We start from the raw sequence: 19,559 nt of genomic DNA on the forward strand, positions 1-19,559 counted from the left end.
CATGCGTTTTCCTAAGCATGTGCACATCTCAGGAGAAAGCAGCCTCACATCCCCCGCTTGCCGAGGTCCAATTTAGGGGGCTGCGGGGCAAAGACGAGCTGTGGGACTCCATCAGCGCCTTGTTTGTGGCAATTTAGTCACATAACATTGTGAATAGCTGGATGACTCAGTGAAGTTTCATACTGTACGAGTAATCAGGACAAACACACTAATGTAAATATCCCAGACCAAGAGAGACAGAGTGATACTTTGGGCAGCCCTGAGGAACCAGGACCCCAGAGCCAACGTCTTGCCGGTTCATAATCAGGTTTCTCTTGCCCTACATAGTTGTATTTACATGATTTACCACTACTGTTTGCACTGGATGTGTAAACACACAGGGCCACACTGGCTCAAGGGTTGTTGTGTTTACAACTTTTTTCATGAAAATACATTAGAAACAGCCGTCTGATCTCTCTGAATCCTAAATTATGGTAATGATCATGATTCACACTTGTCAGGGGGGTGAGCTTAATTGTAAAAGTGGCTGAGACTGTTTGGAGATTGAAAGGTTTTTCCTCTTCTCGTGCAATTTGAATAATTTTGACATTATATGACATGAGTCATCCTTCTTCTGCTGAGGAGTTTACAATGAAATAAAATTAGCGATTTAAGCTTGATTGCATAAGTGAGGCATAGATTGATCTGAATGCTTTCGTATTGGGTTCTAAAGGAGCCCCAGACTTCCCTCTCATTGGACACTTCTTCCAGCTCTTCTGGGGGGATCCCATGGTGATCCCTGGAAGAGAGACATAGTCCCTCCAACATGTCCTGGGTCGACCTTGGGGATCTCTTCCCAGTGTGCTCCCAAGGACACTCATTTCAGCCTCCTGAATCCGGGATCTGGACCTTTTGCTCATGAACCAAAGTTCATGACCATTATTGTAAGTGTAGTTGCTTCCTTCTTCACCACAGTTGATCTCACGCTCCTGTGGTTCCCCCACTCCAGACAAAGACCCCAATGTACTTGAACTCCACCACTTGCGGCAGGAAATGTCCCTCAGCCATGACCTTAAAATTGTAGGTGCTTATTCTCAGTGTCAGTGGGGTTGAGGAGATCCTAAAAGTATTCCTGCAGAGCTGCTTCCGCGCTCTTTGTCTGCTTCGTTGCCTAGGGCCTGTTTGCCTTGGGAGACCCTACCAGGAGCACTTAGTGCCCTATAACACAGCTCCCAGAGGAGTACCTGAATAAATAGATGGCGATGGATGGATGGACTTCCCAATTGATATTTTACCATAAAATAAATTATCATAGCAAAAAAATATATTCTTGACTAGTGTTTAGAGGTAAGCTACAACGTGCCATCCTTCCTGTGCGTGCTGGACTCCTGTGCACTGTGTGCTCTAAAATAAAAAAAGAGGTGTAGATCAACACTTCATCTGAAAAGGCCCAAACAATTATGAGTGGTGAGAAAAATGAAAATGAATTAACACGACCTATAATTTAATTGAGGCTGTATATAAACATAAGGTCCATAGTTACCAGGCAACTACAGGCATGTATAAATTTTAAAAATATTCTATGCAGTCAATGCCTTTGAATCATGGAGCCATGGACATGATCAAATTGCCTGAACAACAGTGTTTCTCTTTCTTGGAGCTGCTTTGTCCGGACTTCCTTGCAGCAGCATTCAGCCGCTGCTTGTTTGCAGCTTCAGTCGGGTTTCATTCGGATAATATTTACCAGCATTAACTGTGCTTGCACTCAAAAAAAATGTTTGTATATACATGTATAAGTCAGAGCAGGTTAGAAAAGCATCGCCATTGACCATCTGTCTCCCCGTATCGTCTTAAATCTTGTTGCCATGGCGATGCCCTGCCTGTCGTGACTAAAAGAGAGGGGAGAGACAATTGAGCTTGAAGGCTCTACCAAAAGATTGTCCATCTGCCTTTTAAAATAGGCTAGGAACTGTACGGGGAAAGGGCACAAATTAGACGAGGGGCAGAGGAAGGAAAACACCCTAAGATGAACTGGCAGTAGTCGCCTTCCGATAAATTACAATTGGGTTTAGAGGCTGAAGAGAGAGGCCAAGATGCTATGAAAACCCAGACATAACGACTTGCATATATACAATACAAATACTATAGTAAAGCTCTCAGATACTCGTGTGGTACGAATTTAATTTCACTTGCGAGTCCTAGTCATTCATGCAAAACAAAAAAAACTACACTTACAATAAAAGTAGAATAGTAAAGACGATAAAGGCTTTTCAGGTTATTATGAACACGTAGATTGTAAAGCATCCCTTAACTCAATTAACACACTCCCTTGTGATTTCTCTGCTGTTCAGAACTCCAAAGGTCAAACCAGAGGACTGGTGTCTAAGCTTTGTTCCTCTTCAAACTGCATTTTCCAGAACCATTATGCAATACTTGTAAAGGACCTTGAACAAATCAAAGAGAACACAGCAGACTGGGACATTATTTGGTCCATTATTGAAGAGTCCTGATCTTAAACTGATATATTTTAATCCCATATACTGAATTTATTTTAGCTCAATGTATCAATGCTAAATACAACTCCTTTCTACCCATAGATGAAGCCAAAGGTGAATTCATCACAGGAGCATTAAGACTTAGTCAAATCAGGAATCAAAACAAAAAGCTGAAAGACATCGAAACGGTTCAGCTTTAAAATAAGAGAAAAGGCTGTTTTTATTGTAACAAATGATTTGAACTCATTCCAACGAAGAATATAGAGACTCACTTTATTCCTGCTCAGCACATTTGAAGGCAGAGACGTCGTTAATTGTTTTCAAGCTGATTTTCTATTTCTAAAGCATCATCGTCCACTGATGTTGTCGCTTCTGCCCAGTGCTGTTGGAGACAATCTTCCCCATCAACAGGACATTTAATAATCATAGATTTGCCTTCTTTTGTCATCATGCGCCCTACGTGAGGTAAACTGCCCACCATAGCATCGGCCCACGGTTCAGAGGTAGTTTTTTGGCGGCGGGTGTTCAAGCAGCGCCGCCTCGTCTCATCTCGCTTCCATCTCACTCTTAATGAAAGGGCACATTGGTGGAACGTGTCAGTTGCTCGCGCTGATGGCTAGCTGCACTGACTAATTTTCCATCCGGAGAGGTGAGTGCATCTGGAAAGGACACACCTGCCAACGCGGCTGACAGCAAGTGTGCGAAAGTAGTGGAATAATTGAGCCGCGCTCGGAGATCTAGCGGTGGAGAGGAATACAGCTGTATAATGACCACTTTGCTCACGGTGGAATTGTGGAAGGTGAAGCGCAGGACTTTTCTCTCTCATCCAAGGGTAAGCTATGACATTTGGATGTCATTAAAGAGACAAGTCACTCATTAAGTGACAAGAGTGCCGAATCGCTATTGGGTATTGATGTGCAGGAAATGTACAGTAGCATCGGTTTCTTCCGACTCTGATCGCCGCTGCAGCTTTGGAAGGCGTTTTATTGGACTACTGCGTGTCTGCGGCGCGTTTGATGAGCACGGATCCGCACCGGATCTGGAAACACTGGAGAGGGCACGTGTGAAGCTCTGGCATCCTTTCTGGGTTGAAGAGGGAGTTGAAGATCTGAGAGACTGCACGGAACAGGTGATCATTGGCTGACAGACTATCAGAGGGACAGATGGCACAGCCGACATCACTGACTACATGACATATTGGTGGGTTAAAGAGTCACAGCAGCGTGTTTTTGTCAGCCGCAGCATTAGTTTAATGATTGTGTGCACAGGAACGACTTTGTTGGATTGATTGCGATGAGATGGGACAAGCATTTTCTAAATCAGTGAGGGCTATAAGTGTTGTTTTTTTCGGGGCCTGTACAGGTGTGCGTGTGTCTGTGTGTGTTCAAACAGAGATGGATGTCTTTGTATTTGAGGTCTGCACTCACTTAGAGACTTGAACCCACCTTTGAGGCTCTCTTCAAATGGGCCACATATGCTGCATTAATTAGTTTCACGTTCACAACTGAGTATGGCAGGTGACAAACAAGCCCCCCCCTCCTCCAGCACCTCTTTCTACTCTCATAAGTCGCCACCTGCTGAAAGTTAAGTGAACCTCTAAGACACCAACTGGCTTTTATCATGATGAAATAGACGGGGAAATGTTGAAATAGACAAGGAAGTGCGGGAGAGTCTGGATATTTTCTCTCCTCACCTGTGACACGTGTGATGCATTTAATCAGTTTGAACAGCGGCGTGTCAAGTATCCTGACAAGCGGCGCACATTTTATGCAAATGCCTTTGGTGTTGAGTGACGTTGTGGAGGCCGGCAACACTGGTAGACAAGCACCTCCACTAACACACAGCAAACCTCAATATACAGCTTGTGGTCATGAAACGTCAATTACTGTATAGCTAAAGTCTGTAAAAGTAAAAGTGATCACGTGCTCTCCCTGAGGAATGACTCCAGACGCTGATTAGCACCTGTTTGGTTGAAGCTCCAAGCAGACAGTGAGAAAAAGAGGCTGATTCGCTCTAAAGAGGGAATTATTTCCCTGGTTTAAGTTGTTATTTGGATCACGGTGAAACGCGGTGCACGACCGGCTCCCGAGGCATGTGACCTGCGTGTCGCTTGCTTTTCAATGCTCCTGTTCAAATTTGCATTTAGGATGAGTGTTGCCATGACAGCAGCTAAGTCCTGGAACTTCCGTTGTACTGGTTTTGTTAGATTCACTGGGCCAGTTTGGGCATGAAGACACCAGGACGAAGGAGAGGAAACTGAAATTCACAGCAGAAGCACTTGTCTCTGGTACCAGAAATGGGCTACGTCCTAAAATGATTTTAAATATTTTAAGACTCTCTCTTTTGAAAGCCTCCTTCCCATTTTTTCCCCTTATATTACTCCCCGTTGATGTTGGCAAACAAAGCAGGAATGAGAGTTTTCCCACTTTGTATAGTATAACTGTTAAAGTCAGTATTTTGCCTAAATGAGTCAAATCCCATCCTGTAGCTCATCCTTGAAATTGGATTCACTCAGTTGTCCTTTTTTTTTTACATGAGCAGGATGTGGAATACAGCAGATTTGTATGTTTCCATCATCCACGCATGTGATGCTCTGGTTCATGTGAGTCCAACTTCATGCACTCACCCTAAAACCCGTGTCATCACTGCAAGTCTATGTTTGCATTGTCACAGTTACAGTTCTTGCAGATCTTTAACAGGACAATGAACTTTCTGTCTAAAATGAAATAAAAAATTGTCGTGTGTACTGTATTTTTTATTGTAAGCAGCTCATCTGTGTACGACCTTGACCAGAGAAGTTGTTGTGGCACGGTCTGTTTACTGCATGTATGTAAATGTCGCCATTGTCTCGGCTCCTTTTCCAGGATTAGCTGCTCATTTCCTTGGCACAGCTCCTTCACCCAGGGCTGCGTCTGCTGTGTACACAGGCCTACACAAAGCCCCTGATGTCATTTCATTGATACTATTCTGTCTCACAACACAGTCGCCTCTGTTGTTATTATCAATCTGCCGAGAGCAGGGGAGACTCAGGACTTAACTGAGCGAGTCCATTATTATCTGCGCCTACTTCTTTGACCTTCACAAGGTGTTCAACTTAGTTATGATGAAGCTTAAACATGAGCGTACAACACACTGTACAGTACATGGTGGCTGCCCGACTGCAGCCACAGATACACGGGGGTTTTTCTTGCTGATGGTAAAATAAGTGACAGTGGAGTGACAGCGGCGGATGCAGGGGAGGGCCGGTATAATCACGCATGAGGGAAGAAAGGGCAGTCTGCTTGATGGAGAGAAGCTCCACCGGACTATTTTTTTGCAAACACTGTCCCCATTAACAGGACTGATGTGTGTCCCAACAATAAGCCGCAAACTGATTTGGCCTTGGGAGCCATAGAGAGTCCTCTATGTGTTTGGATAAGTCACTCATGAGACCACTAGAAGTCATTATTAGAAGGTGTTTATCGAGCTAGCCATGGCCTAGATAGAGCTTAATATCCCGAGAACAGTTATAGCACATAATTATATTACTTTTTGGATGAAAACCAGCTGTGATTGGATGAATGAAAAATAGCTCCACCTGGAAAAAAACAACAGGCGGTCTATACTGTCTTTTCTTAGGAGGTAATGAACCCTAGACCCACTTCTGTTCGGATATTTGCTTGCCTTCTCATGGTGATGTGTGGTTTTTGCAATACACGATCTGTATGAATGCACAAAACAGATCCACATGCCTTTAAGAAGGAGAAACTAGGCAGCGTTCCGTCTCATTTTCAACGTCACCTGGTTTTCTCCCTCAGCCTCGGCGCGGATGAACAGAACTGTTTCAATTGTTTTGTGTTATTTTCAGACTATACCTCACTATAACTAATTAATTACAACTGTCACTCTGTCGCAAAAGCATTAAGGAATGGAAAAAGATATGAAATGAAATGATACGAAATTAAATTTCACTGCCTTTCACTGCTTTGTCTAATGTAATTATACCAAAATGAGTTTGTAGCTTGACTCTAAATGTGTTTCCTGCTAACAATATTATGCTGTTATGTGACACCACATAGAAGACGCAGCAGCTCGGCTCATTGTCCTTATTGTCCCGCTAATACGCGCTTTTTCTCACGTCGTGTGCTGCGTCTATTGGCCGTTGTAACGTAGCTTAAACACCTGGAAAGCGCACAGGAAGAGTTGTGTTAACGTCGCTCCGGTGCTGCTGCTCCGATCTGATGCACCAACAGGCGTGCGCTGGTTTGAACCCGTGAGGCTTCGCGGCACGTGGAAGCGCTTGGATGCCGCGCTTTAAATCGACTCATGCGCTGCCAGTGTGCGTTGCCTTTCAGATGTCACCGCAACACACAGTGGAGCTATAAATCCTCCTCTAGTACTGGCGTCGCTTTTATGGTCCCCGCTTTTAGCTGCACCGTGTTCTGAAGTGATCATCAGAGCTGTGTTCATAGCGACTCCACGCCTGTCAAATAGTGGGGTTTGGCAAAGTTTACGTTTTGTGTGTACGTATGTGTTTGTTCTCGTGCTCTCCCTTTAAATGCATGTACATCACTGTGCTCAGCGCTAAGGCACATTCAAATAGGAAGTACTGTATGATGAAGCGGGGCTGTTGGTGGCATCATGGGAAATGTAGTGTAACCAGACTTTCAACTCCACTTCCAGCTTTCGCTTTTAATTGTTTCACTCACAACTTTCTTCGACCTCTCGGCTCCACTCTCTACTCTGGCTAAGTGTTGTTAATGGTCTGCTGTCGCCGTAATGTGGAGCAGCTTTGACGTTTCTCAAACAGTCTCGATAAATCTTGCCGAGTCACTCGGTATGTGAGCGGCGTCGCTCGCCACCCGAGAAGGCAAAAGATTTAACTGACATTTTTAAAGAGGTTCAATAAATAGGTTCATTGGGACTTTAATTACATTCAATCTTTAACCGGGAGTGTTGTGGGCAATGGAAGTGGATCTTGACAAGCCAACGTGCGCTTATGACACCCCGCCCACATGGCGCTGCTGTATTCTTGATTGCCCTCTATCTGCAGGCTGCACAGGCACACCACTGAAATCACTAATACTTAATTAGCAGATTAGAAGATCCAATTAGGAGATCTCCTCTGTCTCAAACCGAGCCTCCGTCAACATGTCCTATGGAAATGAGATGCTCCACGTCTGAAGTGAAGGTAGACGCTTCACCAAGCCAAGATGGCCGCACTCTGTATTGACGCGTACGCGCTCCGGTTAGTTTTAAACCCCCCTGTTTAATGAATCATCTATATTTCAGGTACGTTTCAAAGAGGGACTCGGCTACAGTATAAATGAGTGGTAGGTCAGAATATGAGAACACAAGTGGATTCTGACTGCATGTCCAAACACATCTGACTTACAAAGGGTTACAAGGGTTCGTTGACTGTGGAGCACAGACAACCTTGTTTAAGAATTAGGTTTGGTCAGGACAGAAACGACCAGTTTAACAATTCGCTAATGCTGCTGCACCTTCTAAAATCCAGCAAACAGGTTGAGCATCGTGATCACTTTCTTTTTGACTGAATAATTCATTCAAGCGACTCTTTGGAAATATTTTTAGCAGACATAGTAGTAGGAGTTAGAGGAAGCTGTAAGAAAAAGCATTACGGCAGAAGCTACACAACAAATCACACCACAGAATCGTTTTGTGCCAACTTTAATTCATTATTTAGTTTTTTGTTTATAAGTAGTGCTCGGTGTCAGCATAGATGCAGAAATGCTCCCTTTGTTTTCATGTTCACACAGCAGAAAAAAGATGCTATGATATGGTTGTTAATATATGCTGGGTATAAACTACGACTCTAAATTAGGTTTAAAAACAAACTGTCAGCTCTGATAAGGAGAAGATCCTGCTGACTTAATTATCACCTACAGCTGAGATTTCAGTTTATTACTCAGCAAGTACAATATATTGTTCTAAATATGGAAAATTAAGAAAAATATTAAAATACAGTACAAGACACTTTATACTCTTAAACAGTACGTTTCAGGCTGAACTTTTCATTTACACAATTTCTATTTTAGTGGCACAGTAATATAAAAACTATTGCTGCTTTTATATTTATCTTATTACCAACATCCCATAATATCAATAAAAAGGGGCAGTAATCTGACTGAATAAAAAGATGCTGCTTTTTAGCAGTTTATGCTGCACTTCATGGTTCTCAGTCTCCACTGAGACTCACAGATCGTCTCGTCATCAATGTGAGTCCAACAGGCAGAATCCTCCACCTCCTCTGCTCCGACTGTAGCACATGCACACGCTCCCCTGTCCTGTTTCCTCCAAAGCCGAAGATCACATTAACATTGTAATAGGAAAGTGTGTTAAAGCACAGCTTTAGCAGCCTGACAAGAGTGAATTGGATGTCAGAAGGATTCCTGCTCGGCTTAATTGAATCTGCCCAGCACCAAAAGAGAAATTCTTAAGTCAAAATAACCTATTAGATCTTTCAGGTAATGTTTTGTTGGGTTTGACAGGTAACACTGAACTGCCCCTGCTTTATTCCTGCAGGTTGGCTGATGTAGGAGTTGGGGTGGCTGCTAGCTGATGTTATCCACGCCGCATCTCTTCCTATTTCAGTTATTTGTTAATACATTGTGGCCCGCTCTTTCTGTTTCCTGGAGCTCACTCAGCAAATCCCTTGGGTGTAGAATGCGACTGGAGAGGCATGCGGAGGGCTTTAGTGTGTTATTACGGCTAATGGATGGAGGGGGCCGGAGGTCCGCTCCACGTGGACTGTTTGCTAAAACCTGGATGATGCTGAGTGTCCTGGCGTCACTTCTTGTGGCATCCCCAATGTCCTCTTACATAAATCCTACGACGCCACAAGCTTGGAAGTGAAGGTTAAGTGAATAGTCGAACAGTGTCCAAACGGGCTAAAAGCACAAAAATGCTTTTGTAATGTAAACTCCACATTGTATCGGGTGCAAGAGTGCCTCGCGGATGCACAGTTAACTTCAGGTCACATCTAAATGCAAGTTTTAGGCACGTGAAGCGTCTTCTCCCCCACCGCCCCCGCACCCTCCCACCCGCCTTCCAACAGCGGTGCAGAGATGCGGTTCTCCTTTGTGCCATGACGGGCCAATCGCGTCTACAAATGAATATTAACTTTGGGTTGTCATGGATCCCTACACCCGATCAATAGCTTTCACATAGTATTAGAGCTTCTTCATGGAGCCTCTGGGTCTGCTTAATACCTGATCTGTATGCTAAACAAACACCATCGCCAAAGTAGGCAGTGAATGCATTTTAGGTGCATTGTTGTGTAAAAGCGACGGCGGGTTTTCGTGCCAACAGAGTCTGCTTTGCCATATCAGTGCGGAGCAGACAACGCTAGCGCAAAGACGCCGCCATCGATTTGAACCTGTGACAGAAGTTTTAATGAGTAACGTTTGTGTCTTCATTAACCTAAATCTCTCATGAAACGCGTGCTTCAGACGCTGCAGTATCTGATGGCTGTTGTGTGTTCTCCTTGCTTTTAGACTCACGAGCTGGAGAGGGAACTCCCAGAACGGTGGACCACGCAGTGATCGGAGGCGTGGTGGCGGTGGTCGTCTTCGCTATGCTATGTCTACTCATCGTCTTGGGGCGCTACTTTGCAAGACACAAAGGTAGTGGAGCTTCTTTGGCTTTTAACGCCACTGCAGCTGCTGGTCATTAGGTTTTTTAGCAACAGTAGAGGAAACCTCACCGTTAACTAGGTTTTCCATAGCGTATTAACACTGAAGGCTGAACAACTCTCCACCAAATCACATCTAGGTACAACTTGACAGATAATTCTCGATCTGTCTCTCAAAGTGATTGGTAAGATTACTGCCCACGCTCTCCGTTGTAAACATTCATTACAGTTCACAGACTGACGTGATGGTTCAACCTTGAACTCTTCTTGAGTTTCCTGTTCAGATACTGAGAGATGTTTTCAATTTAAATCACACTTATGAGTGTAGGTGTGGTTTGTTTGGCCATAACCTTTGCAGTTGGGTGAGGACCGATGTTAATACACCAACCCGCCAGAAGAGGTGATCTCAGTCCTACGTATCTAATCAAATTCTTCTTCTCTTGGGAGAAAAAGACAAAATAATTTCTTCCATTACACTTTTTTGTTTTTTCAATAGAAAAGAAATAATCAAACAATATATTGTGGCTGCATCCTTTTTCAGCCTTTTTCTGACAGGAAGTTGTAGCACAACGGCTAAACACTCGTTCTATCTGTTCGAGCGGCGTTTGTGTTTTGATTTTTCCCTCATGGCGAAGTGTCCTTCCTCATTTGTTCACGAATATTGTCTTCGTTATCTAAGCCCACCGTGATAGGATGTGAATGAATCTTTTAAATTAGGTTTGAAGTGGTTTGCGACAGTAGCTCCTTCTTTTTTTTTGGTGAACTTGACAAGGTTAATCTGAAGGCGCAAGGCCTATTCTTCCCTGCACTTGAGATCATTTCAGAACCCTGATTTTCATGTGCCAATCTTGAATAAAAAGGGGAAAAAAGTGATGAATTATCTGAATATTACAGCTCGCTTGGTTTGTGCAAATGGCCACATGGTGAAGGATTTGCATAATTAGGTAGTGTGTGGTGTAGGGGCACATTTTAATCTTTTATATCATCTGAGCAGCAGGCTGTTATCCAGTCCGTCATGCTGTCCTTCATCCCTCTCCTTCTCCTCCTCCTCAGGTACCTACTTCACACACGAAGCCAAAGGAGCAGATGATGCGGCGGACGCGGACACAGCCATTATCAACGCAGAGGGCGGCCACACCAACTCGGACGAAAAGAAGGAGTACTACATCTAATCAAAACAGGACCCCTCACTTTAGTGTCCTCTTTGGGACACAAAGCTGTTTCTGGGGCCGGGGAAGGGGAAGCTGATGGAGGGTTATGAGTTGGTTCACTTCACGTCTAGTGAGAGTAGGGCATGGAGGAATAGAAGAGAAATAGAGTTTAAAGAAAGGCCTGGTTTTAAGCTGTTGTTTAGTCTAGTCTGCAGATGTAGATGGAATGTTTTGTGTGTTTAAAAAAAAAATTAAAACTGAAAAAAAGGGGAGGGTTCGGGTTTTAGGTAAGATGAGAGGGGGCAGGGTTCGGGGGGGAGGGTGTGCCAGACGTTGCCAGAAATCACTGTAGAGAGCTTCACCATTCAACACCTCCCTAACTGCTGGTACGACTTTTATTTAGTTCAACCATTTGCAGAAAATTCTGTGCCTTGTTCTGAATTTTTTTTGTTCTAGCCCGACTTTGGATTTGCGTTGATCCTCATTTGCATAACCTCGTTGCTCCCCTTCTCTCGTTTTCCACTTTCCTCACTCGTAATTATCAGTGTGCTGTCGGCTTTTGTATGAGGGTAAAAATACACAGTCACTTTATTCATTTCCCTAAATGTCTGTACACACACGCACCCTGCATAACAAAAACTCTTTCCAGTATACTGTGATTTGTCTCAAGCCATTACTTCCCCCTCTTTATTCTCCTGAAGTTTTGACAGCTCCAAAATGCATGGAATGCTTTACATATCATTGTACAAAGGACATAAATGAGAAACAGGTCTGATGTGCTGTTTATGCCTTCCCCACCCCGTCCTGAACGAGTTATGTTCAAAACATAACCAAAATTAAATTAGCAAGGAACGATGATAACACGATATTCCCCGTTAAAGTTTTTAGCTCTTTTCGAAAAGCTATGAATTAAGATGCCTGAGTACGAGAAGGCAGGTGGAAAAAAACGCATTTGGTACCGATAGTGACCAACCGGCAGCCAAACGGCGCCGGTGCACTGTACATAGCATTACAGATCAGAGTAAGTCCTGTAACCAAGCTCCACGCTCAAACACGTCTCCTGTTAGGAATATTTACGCTGCACAAACTTAAAAAAAAAAAAAAAACGTCATGGCAGTTCAGGTTCTCCCATCAGCGACGTCATGTTCTCTCATACACACAATCCAGTGTAAATCGAGCCAATGGAATCACACCTGTATTGTACACTAATCCTTACTAAGAACTATTTTTTACAACTTACTAGAATTACAATGGAGTACCTTTGTGGATTTTATTGTATCACTCTCATCGTGGGTTTTGTCAAATTGTAAAACCAGCAAACGTTTGGGAAACTAAATGTCTTCAAACTGTAATGCTCTGAGAGACAAGTAAGTCTTTCCACTTACATCACACCTTCTGAATATATACGTATCCTATGGTTTTGCTTTGGTACGGCAGCGCGACTGCTTAATTAAACATTTGATATTTTTGCATGTCTCTGAGCGCTAAAAACCCATTTCTCCCGCTTCTTTGTCTTGCTTTACACATCACCTGCCAAAACTGAACGAGGTTCTGTTTTGCTTTGGCAGCTGGGGAGCACAGGGAAATGCCAAAAGTAATTAATTGTTTGTAACAGAACTTACTACACATGTTGTACTCAGTGATGTGAATCCATCGTTCGCATTAAAGCCCTGGATTCTTAGCATGGCAATGAGGGTCTGTTGATGGCGTTGTTGATCATTATTATGTGTTCACACAGCAAGCAGCTCGCTTAATGAGTCCTTACTCCATGTGACAGTTGTGGGTAGAGAGGTAGGGAGAGGCGGAGGCTTGGATTGCAGCATCCACTCATTTCATCAAGCGAACAAAACACGCTTATTGTGGACTTCGTCCTTATTTATGCTTAATCGCAGCTTTCAAGTAACACAAATATGTCTCTCCTCAGTTTGCATTGTTTTCCTGTGTCTCTGTGGCTTCCTCTGGCCTCCTCTCCACACACAGTCTGCAGACACTGCACTGTGCATTTCGGTTTAGCAGTGGTTCTAAATTGCCCATAGCTCTGCGAATGTGATTGATTGTTGATCTCTGTGTGTCAGCCCCGCGATGGACTGGCGACCTGTCCACGATGTATCCTGCCTCTTGCCAATGACAGCTGGGATTGGCTCCATCACCTTAACAGGAGAAGCGGTTGGTCTAATGGTTGGATGGTCTCACAATCCCTTTAGCTTTTAAAGCATCTCCTGAATCTCCCCATTTCTTTCTCTGCATAAACGATCTGCATTTACTGTATATGGTGCTTTTCTGTCTTATTGGTATTTAAAGCACTTTGACATTGCTTCACCCATTTACACTCTCCAAGGACAGGGTTCGGTGGGGTCGAGTGTGTTACAGTAGCTGAAGACACAACATATGACAGGAAAAGGCAGGAACCAAACCTACATGTATCCCTTCATTGGTGGACGGATGCTCTTATTCCTGAGCTTAGCTGCCAGATCAACTAATTAGCTGATATTGTGTAGTTACTGTAAACTAATCAATCTGTATCAATAACATTGCCACTTGCAAAAAAATTACAAATACATCCATCCATTATTCTAACAATTCTACCTGTTAGGGGTTGCAGGTTTGCTCAAGCCAATCCTGTTTTTGTGTTTTTTTTTTTTTTGTTTTTTTTTTGTTTTTGCAAGAGGTACTATGATTTATTACATATATAGTGCTATATAATGTTAATGGACAAGTACCAGTAGAATGTTTTACAAATCTTCATCAAAAGGCTTCTGCAAAATATGCCCCTAGATTTGATAATTATTGTATATCTGTATAGATTCTATCATTTTAGTTTCTAGTTGTTTTTTTTTGTAGCGAAAAACATTTTGTGTCAGGGCGGTAAAGACACATTAATTCCTTTATCTGCTTTTGTTTTGAAATTTCTCTTTATTACTTTTTATTACAGTATTACCAGAAATGATTCAAAATCCTGATAAATGAATATTGGTCAAATTTAATGCTAAAAATTTAAAAATGCCATTTGACGTATCTTTAACTCTCTTCACTTTCTTGTCAAGTATCTTTGAGAATGAATGGATTTTGGGGACTATAGCGTTGCTTGCTTTGTGTTCACATATATAAAATTCAAAAGTTTAATTTCAAGCGTTTGATTTTGATTTTGTCAATGTGCAGTGCTGATTGCAACACATTAACCATGTGATAGCTTTAATATCATGTCCATGCATGAAGACAGCATTCAGTTTTTCATATCGAGATTGTGGCTTTTGGCTCATCCAAAGGCATTGGACAAGGGTCTCGTGGTGAGCATTGCGCAAACTTCCAGCGTTACCTATGTGTGCTTTTTAATAGTTGTTCATTATTTTTCTGGCGGCCTGGACAAAGCCGCGGGCATATTTTAACCACTGAATGTGACACTTATAGATGGAGGCTACAAAATGGATGTTACAGACAAATATCAAAGATTCAGTGTCCAACACTCTCCAACTGTTTGTTCTTCTGTGATCACAAATTAATTTAAAATTTCTTTACTTAGAAAAGGAAATGACCACTAAGTTAACACTGTATGCTGATGACACTGTTTTGTGTTTGTTACATGGACGGGTGGGTGTGGGCAGGGCTTCTGATTTGGTTAGATGTTTTGCGGTCTGGTGTTTGATAAACCTATTAACTGGCTTGTTATCGTTGCTTTATGAATCACAGAGCCGATGTCACTTCATCTGTAAGACTGAGATTTTGTGATTTGTATTTTAGTGAACACTATTTTGCTTCAGTGACATGTGGCAGCTTCCATTGAAATCAGAATTTAAAACATGTGCTTGCCAATAAAAGAATAGAACTGAATATTGTCTTCTCCCTTAAGGCTGATGCATTAATATTTAATTTTTAAGATGAAACATTTAACAGCAGGAGTGTTTTACCTAGAATTAGAGTATTTGCTTTTCCAAAGGTCAAATATAAAATGTAACATGAACAAAACAACATGAAATTGAAAATGGATACTTGAAATGTTTCAATTCGAAGACATTAGCAGAATCATATTTAAGGCTACTGTAAATATTCTTTTATTTTTTCTTAAATGCCCACTAAAGTAAAAAAAAAAAAAAGACTTAGAATATAACTTACGTTGTTTTCTCCATTTCTTTTAATATTGTCCTGTCTCAGGTTCATGCATTGCTGACTGACATGACTGCATCTCAGGTAGAATGCAAAGTTTAGGCCCCACCTATCAGTGACATAAAAGCAAGTACAATGCATCTTTGTCAAATCAAGAGCAACACATTATTTTAGATCTAACAGGCAAAATTGGTGAGATATTTTGCTTATATGTTGTACATGTTTTCTGTATTTTTCTTAATATTTGGTGCACTGTAAACTATGTGTTAAGTATTGCTTTGTGTTGACATAGGTCATAAAGACTACACTGTTTATTGAAATGAAGCAGGATCTGAAACTTGTTGTGGCTGTACTACTGTCACTTACAACGCACCGCCGCCTTTCCAAGCTTTCCCAAATGTTCTGAATGTTTCACCAGTCATTGTTTTTGATTGATTCCTTTTTTTGTCTCTCTGCTGTTCTTCGAAGATGTTGATGTGTATTATTGGAGAAAGGAGATCCACATTCCCATACACATTTTGTATTGGTTCATAAATAGACATTTTTACAAAACAATGAAGAGTTCTTGTCTTAATAAAAAAGAAAAAAGATATTAATGTCCAAAAATAATCAGTGTTGGTATTTTTTTGTAATTTCAAACACAACAAAGTCGACATCCAGCAACATTTCTGGGGTTTTTCAGCTTCAGCAAATATTTCCAGGTGTTGACACATACTGTAAGCGCATTTAACTTTTTATTGCTGATAACCAGAAAAAATAACAATCTTTCAATTCTTTTCCAAATTTCAACTATTTAAAGAAATTATCAAATTTCTTAAAAACGAATTGGAAATATTTTGAGCTCCTCAAATAAGTTTACTCAAATAAGTAAACACTCAGTAGTTTGAATATGAGTACAGTATGTACAGTACAATAGTTTGTGCACCAACACCAAGTCCTGCACAGAAGTGATTGAGGAGTGGCGATAATAACATCACGTCCTTGGAGAATATAGAGTGAAATGCTATATGAACAACAATAGCAACTGATTGTGTCTCCTTCAGCTGTTCGGGAGCAGTGTAGCTTGCAAACGCCTGAAGAGGCATAAATTGTTAGTTATTGTACATCAGTATATACACAGTGACCCCCCACTGTTAAATGTAGGGTGTTGTCCACACTCTGAGTGCAGGGATTGCTAATCGGTCATGCCAGAGTGGGAATTAATCAAAATGCATTGTTGTATTATTTAAATATTGATAAAATATGCTTTCACATCACTTGACATAAACTAAAACCTTAATAGCAATTTAATTGTTTTACCTTAATTACTGTAATAATTATTTAAATAAATATTAATTATTTAGCTGTATTTATTTATAAACGTAAAGAGTTTATTTTTAGCTGTATGTGCTGTATAGTGACAGAGGGTAAACAATACATTTACTCATATTACCTCAATAATCAGTTAAAAGAAACCAGCGAGATGATGGCGAAGTTCAAAGCTCCTTTCCAGCCTGAAGTGAACCATGGCATGTGCAGATGTCCTAAAATATTCAGCACATGCATGAACCACGGTGAATATGCAGCATATAACAAGTACCGCTAATTAACACAAGCATAGGATAATACCTCGAGGTGCTCCGTCAATACATTTGACAAGGTTTATACGCTGAAAATCGATGTTTTTCCCCTGTCTGACAAGTGCGGGGTGGCGTTTTAACTAATATCTTAAATAAATGGCGACAGTGTTATTGATTCCAGCAGCATAGACGGTATTGACATGAGGTGAGCTTTCTGTCATAGAAAAATGTACGTCTCCATTCATATTTAATGTTCTTGAGTCAGACTTGGCTTTAGACAATAACACACCTATAACACTGCATATTCGGCAGGTAACTAGAGCAGAGGAAGACATTATCTTTTTAATTACATTTGCACCTCGGGCTCTCATTATACCTCAAGTGCTGTACATAATGAGCCAACACCTTAAATAAGTAAAAGTGATACTGCTATTGATTAGAAAGTGAAGCCCAGAGGCAAGCTATCAGTCATAGCGAATGTACTTCTGAGTTCATGTTTAATGTGCATGCCAGTCGGGCTCTTATAGACTCATTACTCAATATCCTCAAATAACTTTCATAGAAAGAAATCCTATTCATTACAATTTAACTGACTACAGCACCTAATGGCTGCTCTTAATAAAGCCAGAGTGTGCGTCCTTGGTGGTGTTTTGTCTGTAGTAATGAAAAGGTCAGTCATGCAGTTCGGGCTTTATGTGCTAACCTTGTGAGGCGAAACAATTAAAACAGCACTATCCTGAAATTATTAGTACATTATTTATCTATAGGGACCGAATTATCATTTGATGCCAATATTTTGATCCTCATATAATGAATGTTGTAAAAGTGTCCTCATTACCAGTCCCATATTATTCAGCGATTGCTTACTGGGAGCCTTGGGTCATTAAGAAGTCACACAGAGACTTTGCAGAGCAAACATTTACCGGAGGTGAACCAGAAGTGATTATGAATGATTTATTGATTGTGAGATTGTACGGGACAAGAAAGAGCAGACATATAAGCTGTTGCAGTAATGGCGACCCTTAAGGGTGCTCAGGAAATTAGGCCGCCTTTAAGGGCTCACAAAAATAACGCACTTGTCCTTACTCTGCAATCAGACCAGGGCCCCGCTTTGGAGGTTGGTGTTTTTTTATAAGCTTTTTCACACGATTATTAAATGAGAACCCATTGGGACGCATGCAGTGCTGTTGTAGCAGATCTGTGGCATTGCTTCATTCACTCAGAATGAAGTCATGTGTGCTGGCGTTCTCAGGGAGAGTTACGGTACTGTACACTATGCAACTTTTTAAAAGATATACAAAAAGTGAATTGAAATAAACAAAGTACTGTATGTTCTAAATCTTCATATATTCACATTGTGGATATGTGCTGGCAAAGCCTGGAAGATTTTCCCTTATAAAAATGCTTTGGATGAAGTTCAGTCTTCTAATCAATCGGGGAATCTCAATGATTAGTGCTTGAAATTTTGCGGCTTTTAATTTGATTATAACTAATACCTGGGGGGGGCGGGGGGCTGCATGGCGGCCGACAGAGTGTCGAAATGGAAATGCACTGAAATGCAGAGTGCAGCAGGGAGAGCGGCTGGAAGCAGCAGGCAGGGCTGATTCACGCCGCCGCCACGTTGTGTTGCACGAGGCGGCTTTAATGTGAGCAATAAAGAAGTTCAAGTGCACGAAAATGATAATTAGACATATAGAACAGAGACAAAAATCAATTACAACCCAAAACATATATTATACATATTATATGACCAAAGCTTGTTGGGGTGAAGGGGTGGAAAAAGAACTGTAAATTTGTATTAAGTGTGAATATAATTAGAATAATCAGGGAAGACGTCTGCTAAGAAACAAAAGCTACAACCAAGACTAGAATTCAGATGTTTTCCCAGTCTGGACCCTGTGGTGCATTGTTAATGAAGTTGTGTTTGCGTTGTTAACCTCTGACCTCTCTAATGCTGCGTTAGCGTGCTCTCTGTTAATCAGGACAGCTCCAATTAGAACATTTCTGCTTCTCTGCTGCCATGTGTGTCCATCTACAGCAAATATACCAGGGCAAGCGAACGCATCGCTGACTGCCATTCACACCATCCTGCCACAGGAGCAGGTCGGCATCGGCTCCCTCTGCACCTCCTGACTGCTTGTTTCCTGTTTAAGCTCTTTGCGAGCTGTGAACGCTGGTGCTGGTGTTTGCTGCGCTTCGTCTCTTTCAACCAGACCGAGCAGCCGGTGCTGACTTGGCGCCTCCATCTTGCCCATCTGGACAGTTCTGAATAAAAAAAAACACGGCCTCGGCTCCGTACTGTACCTGAAGCAGCCTCGAACCCGCCACAAAACGCCAGTGGTCTAACGAGCGTAACCCACCTGAAATCACGCCCATCGAGCACTTAACAACTTTGCTGAACCGTGTTTTTGACACTGTTGCTCCTACTCGTCTTTGTTTTTCATTTGGAATCAATTGGCCTGAAGATTTTCCACTGCTGGAGAAAAGCACTTGTGATATCACACATTGTTTTAATGCAATACATTTCTGTCACAAAGGGGCTTGTTTTTTGTTCAGACATAATGTCCATTCAGCCACAACACCCTCTCCTTTGAGTTGTTGTCATTATTATTTCTGAAATAGCAGCCACAGCCACTTAGCA

General features: G+C 41.9%; 1 protein-coding gene across 5 annotated transcripts in view; it reads left to right on the plus strand.

Annotated features, from left to right (window-relative positions):
* cadm1a (cell adhesion molecule 1a) overlaps window positions 1-15,968 on the plus strand; it is a 217,164-nt gene extending 201,196 nt beyond the window's left edge. For all 5 annotated transcript variants that reach the window (XM_029173251.3, XM_029173253.3, XM_029173254.3 and 2 more), the window contains 2 exons: window positions 9,971-10,099; window positions 11,161-15,968. In XM_029173251.3, the coding sequence (XP_029029084.1) occupies window positions 9,971-10,099; window positions 11,161-11,279 (248 nt within the window). In that variant the 3' untranslated portion in view covers window positions 11,280-15,968. The remainder of the gene's footprint in view (window positions 1-9,970; window positions 10,100-11,160) is intronic.
* The last annotated feature ends 3,591 nt before the right edge of the window (window positions 15,969-19,559 follow it).

This window comes from Betta splendens, chromosome 14 (assembly GCF_900634795.4).
Source record: "Betta splendens chromosome 14, fBetSpl5.4, whole genome shotgun sequence".
Lineage (NCBI taxonomy): Eukaryota > Metazoa > Chordata > Actinopteri > Anabantiformes > Osphronemidae > Betta > Betta splendens.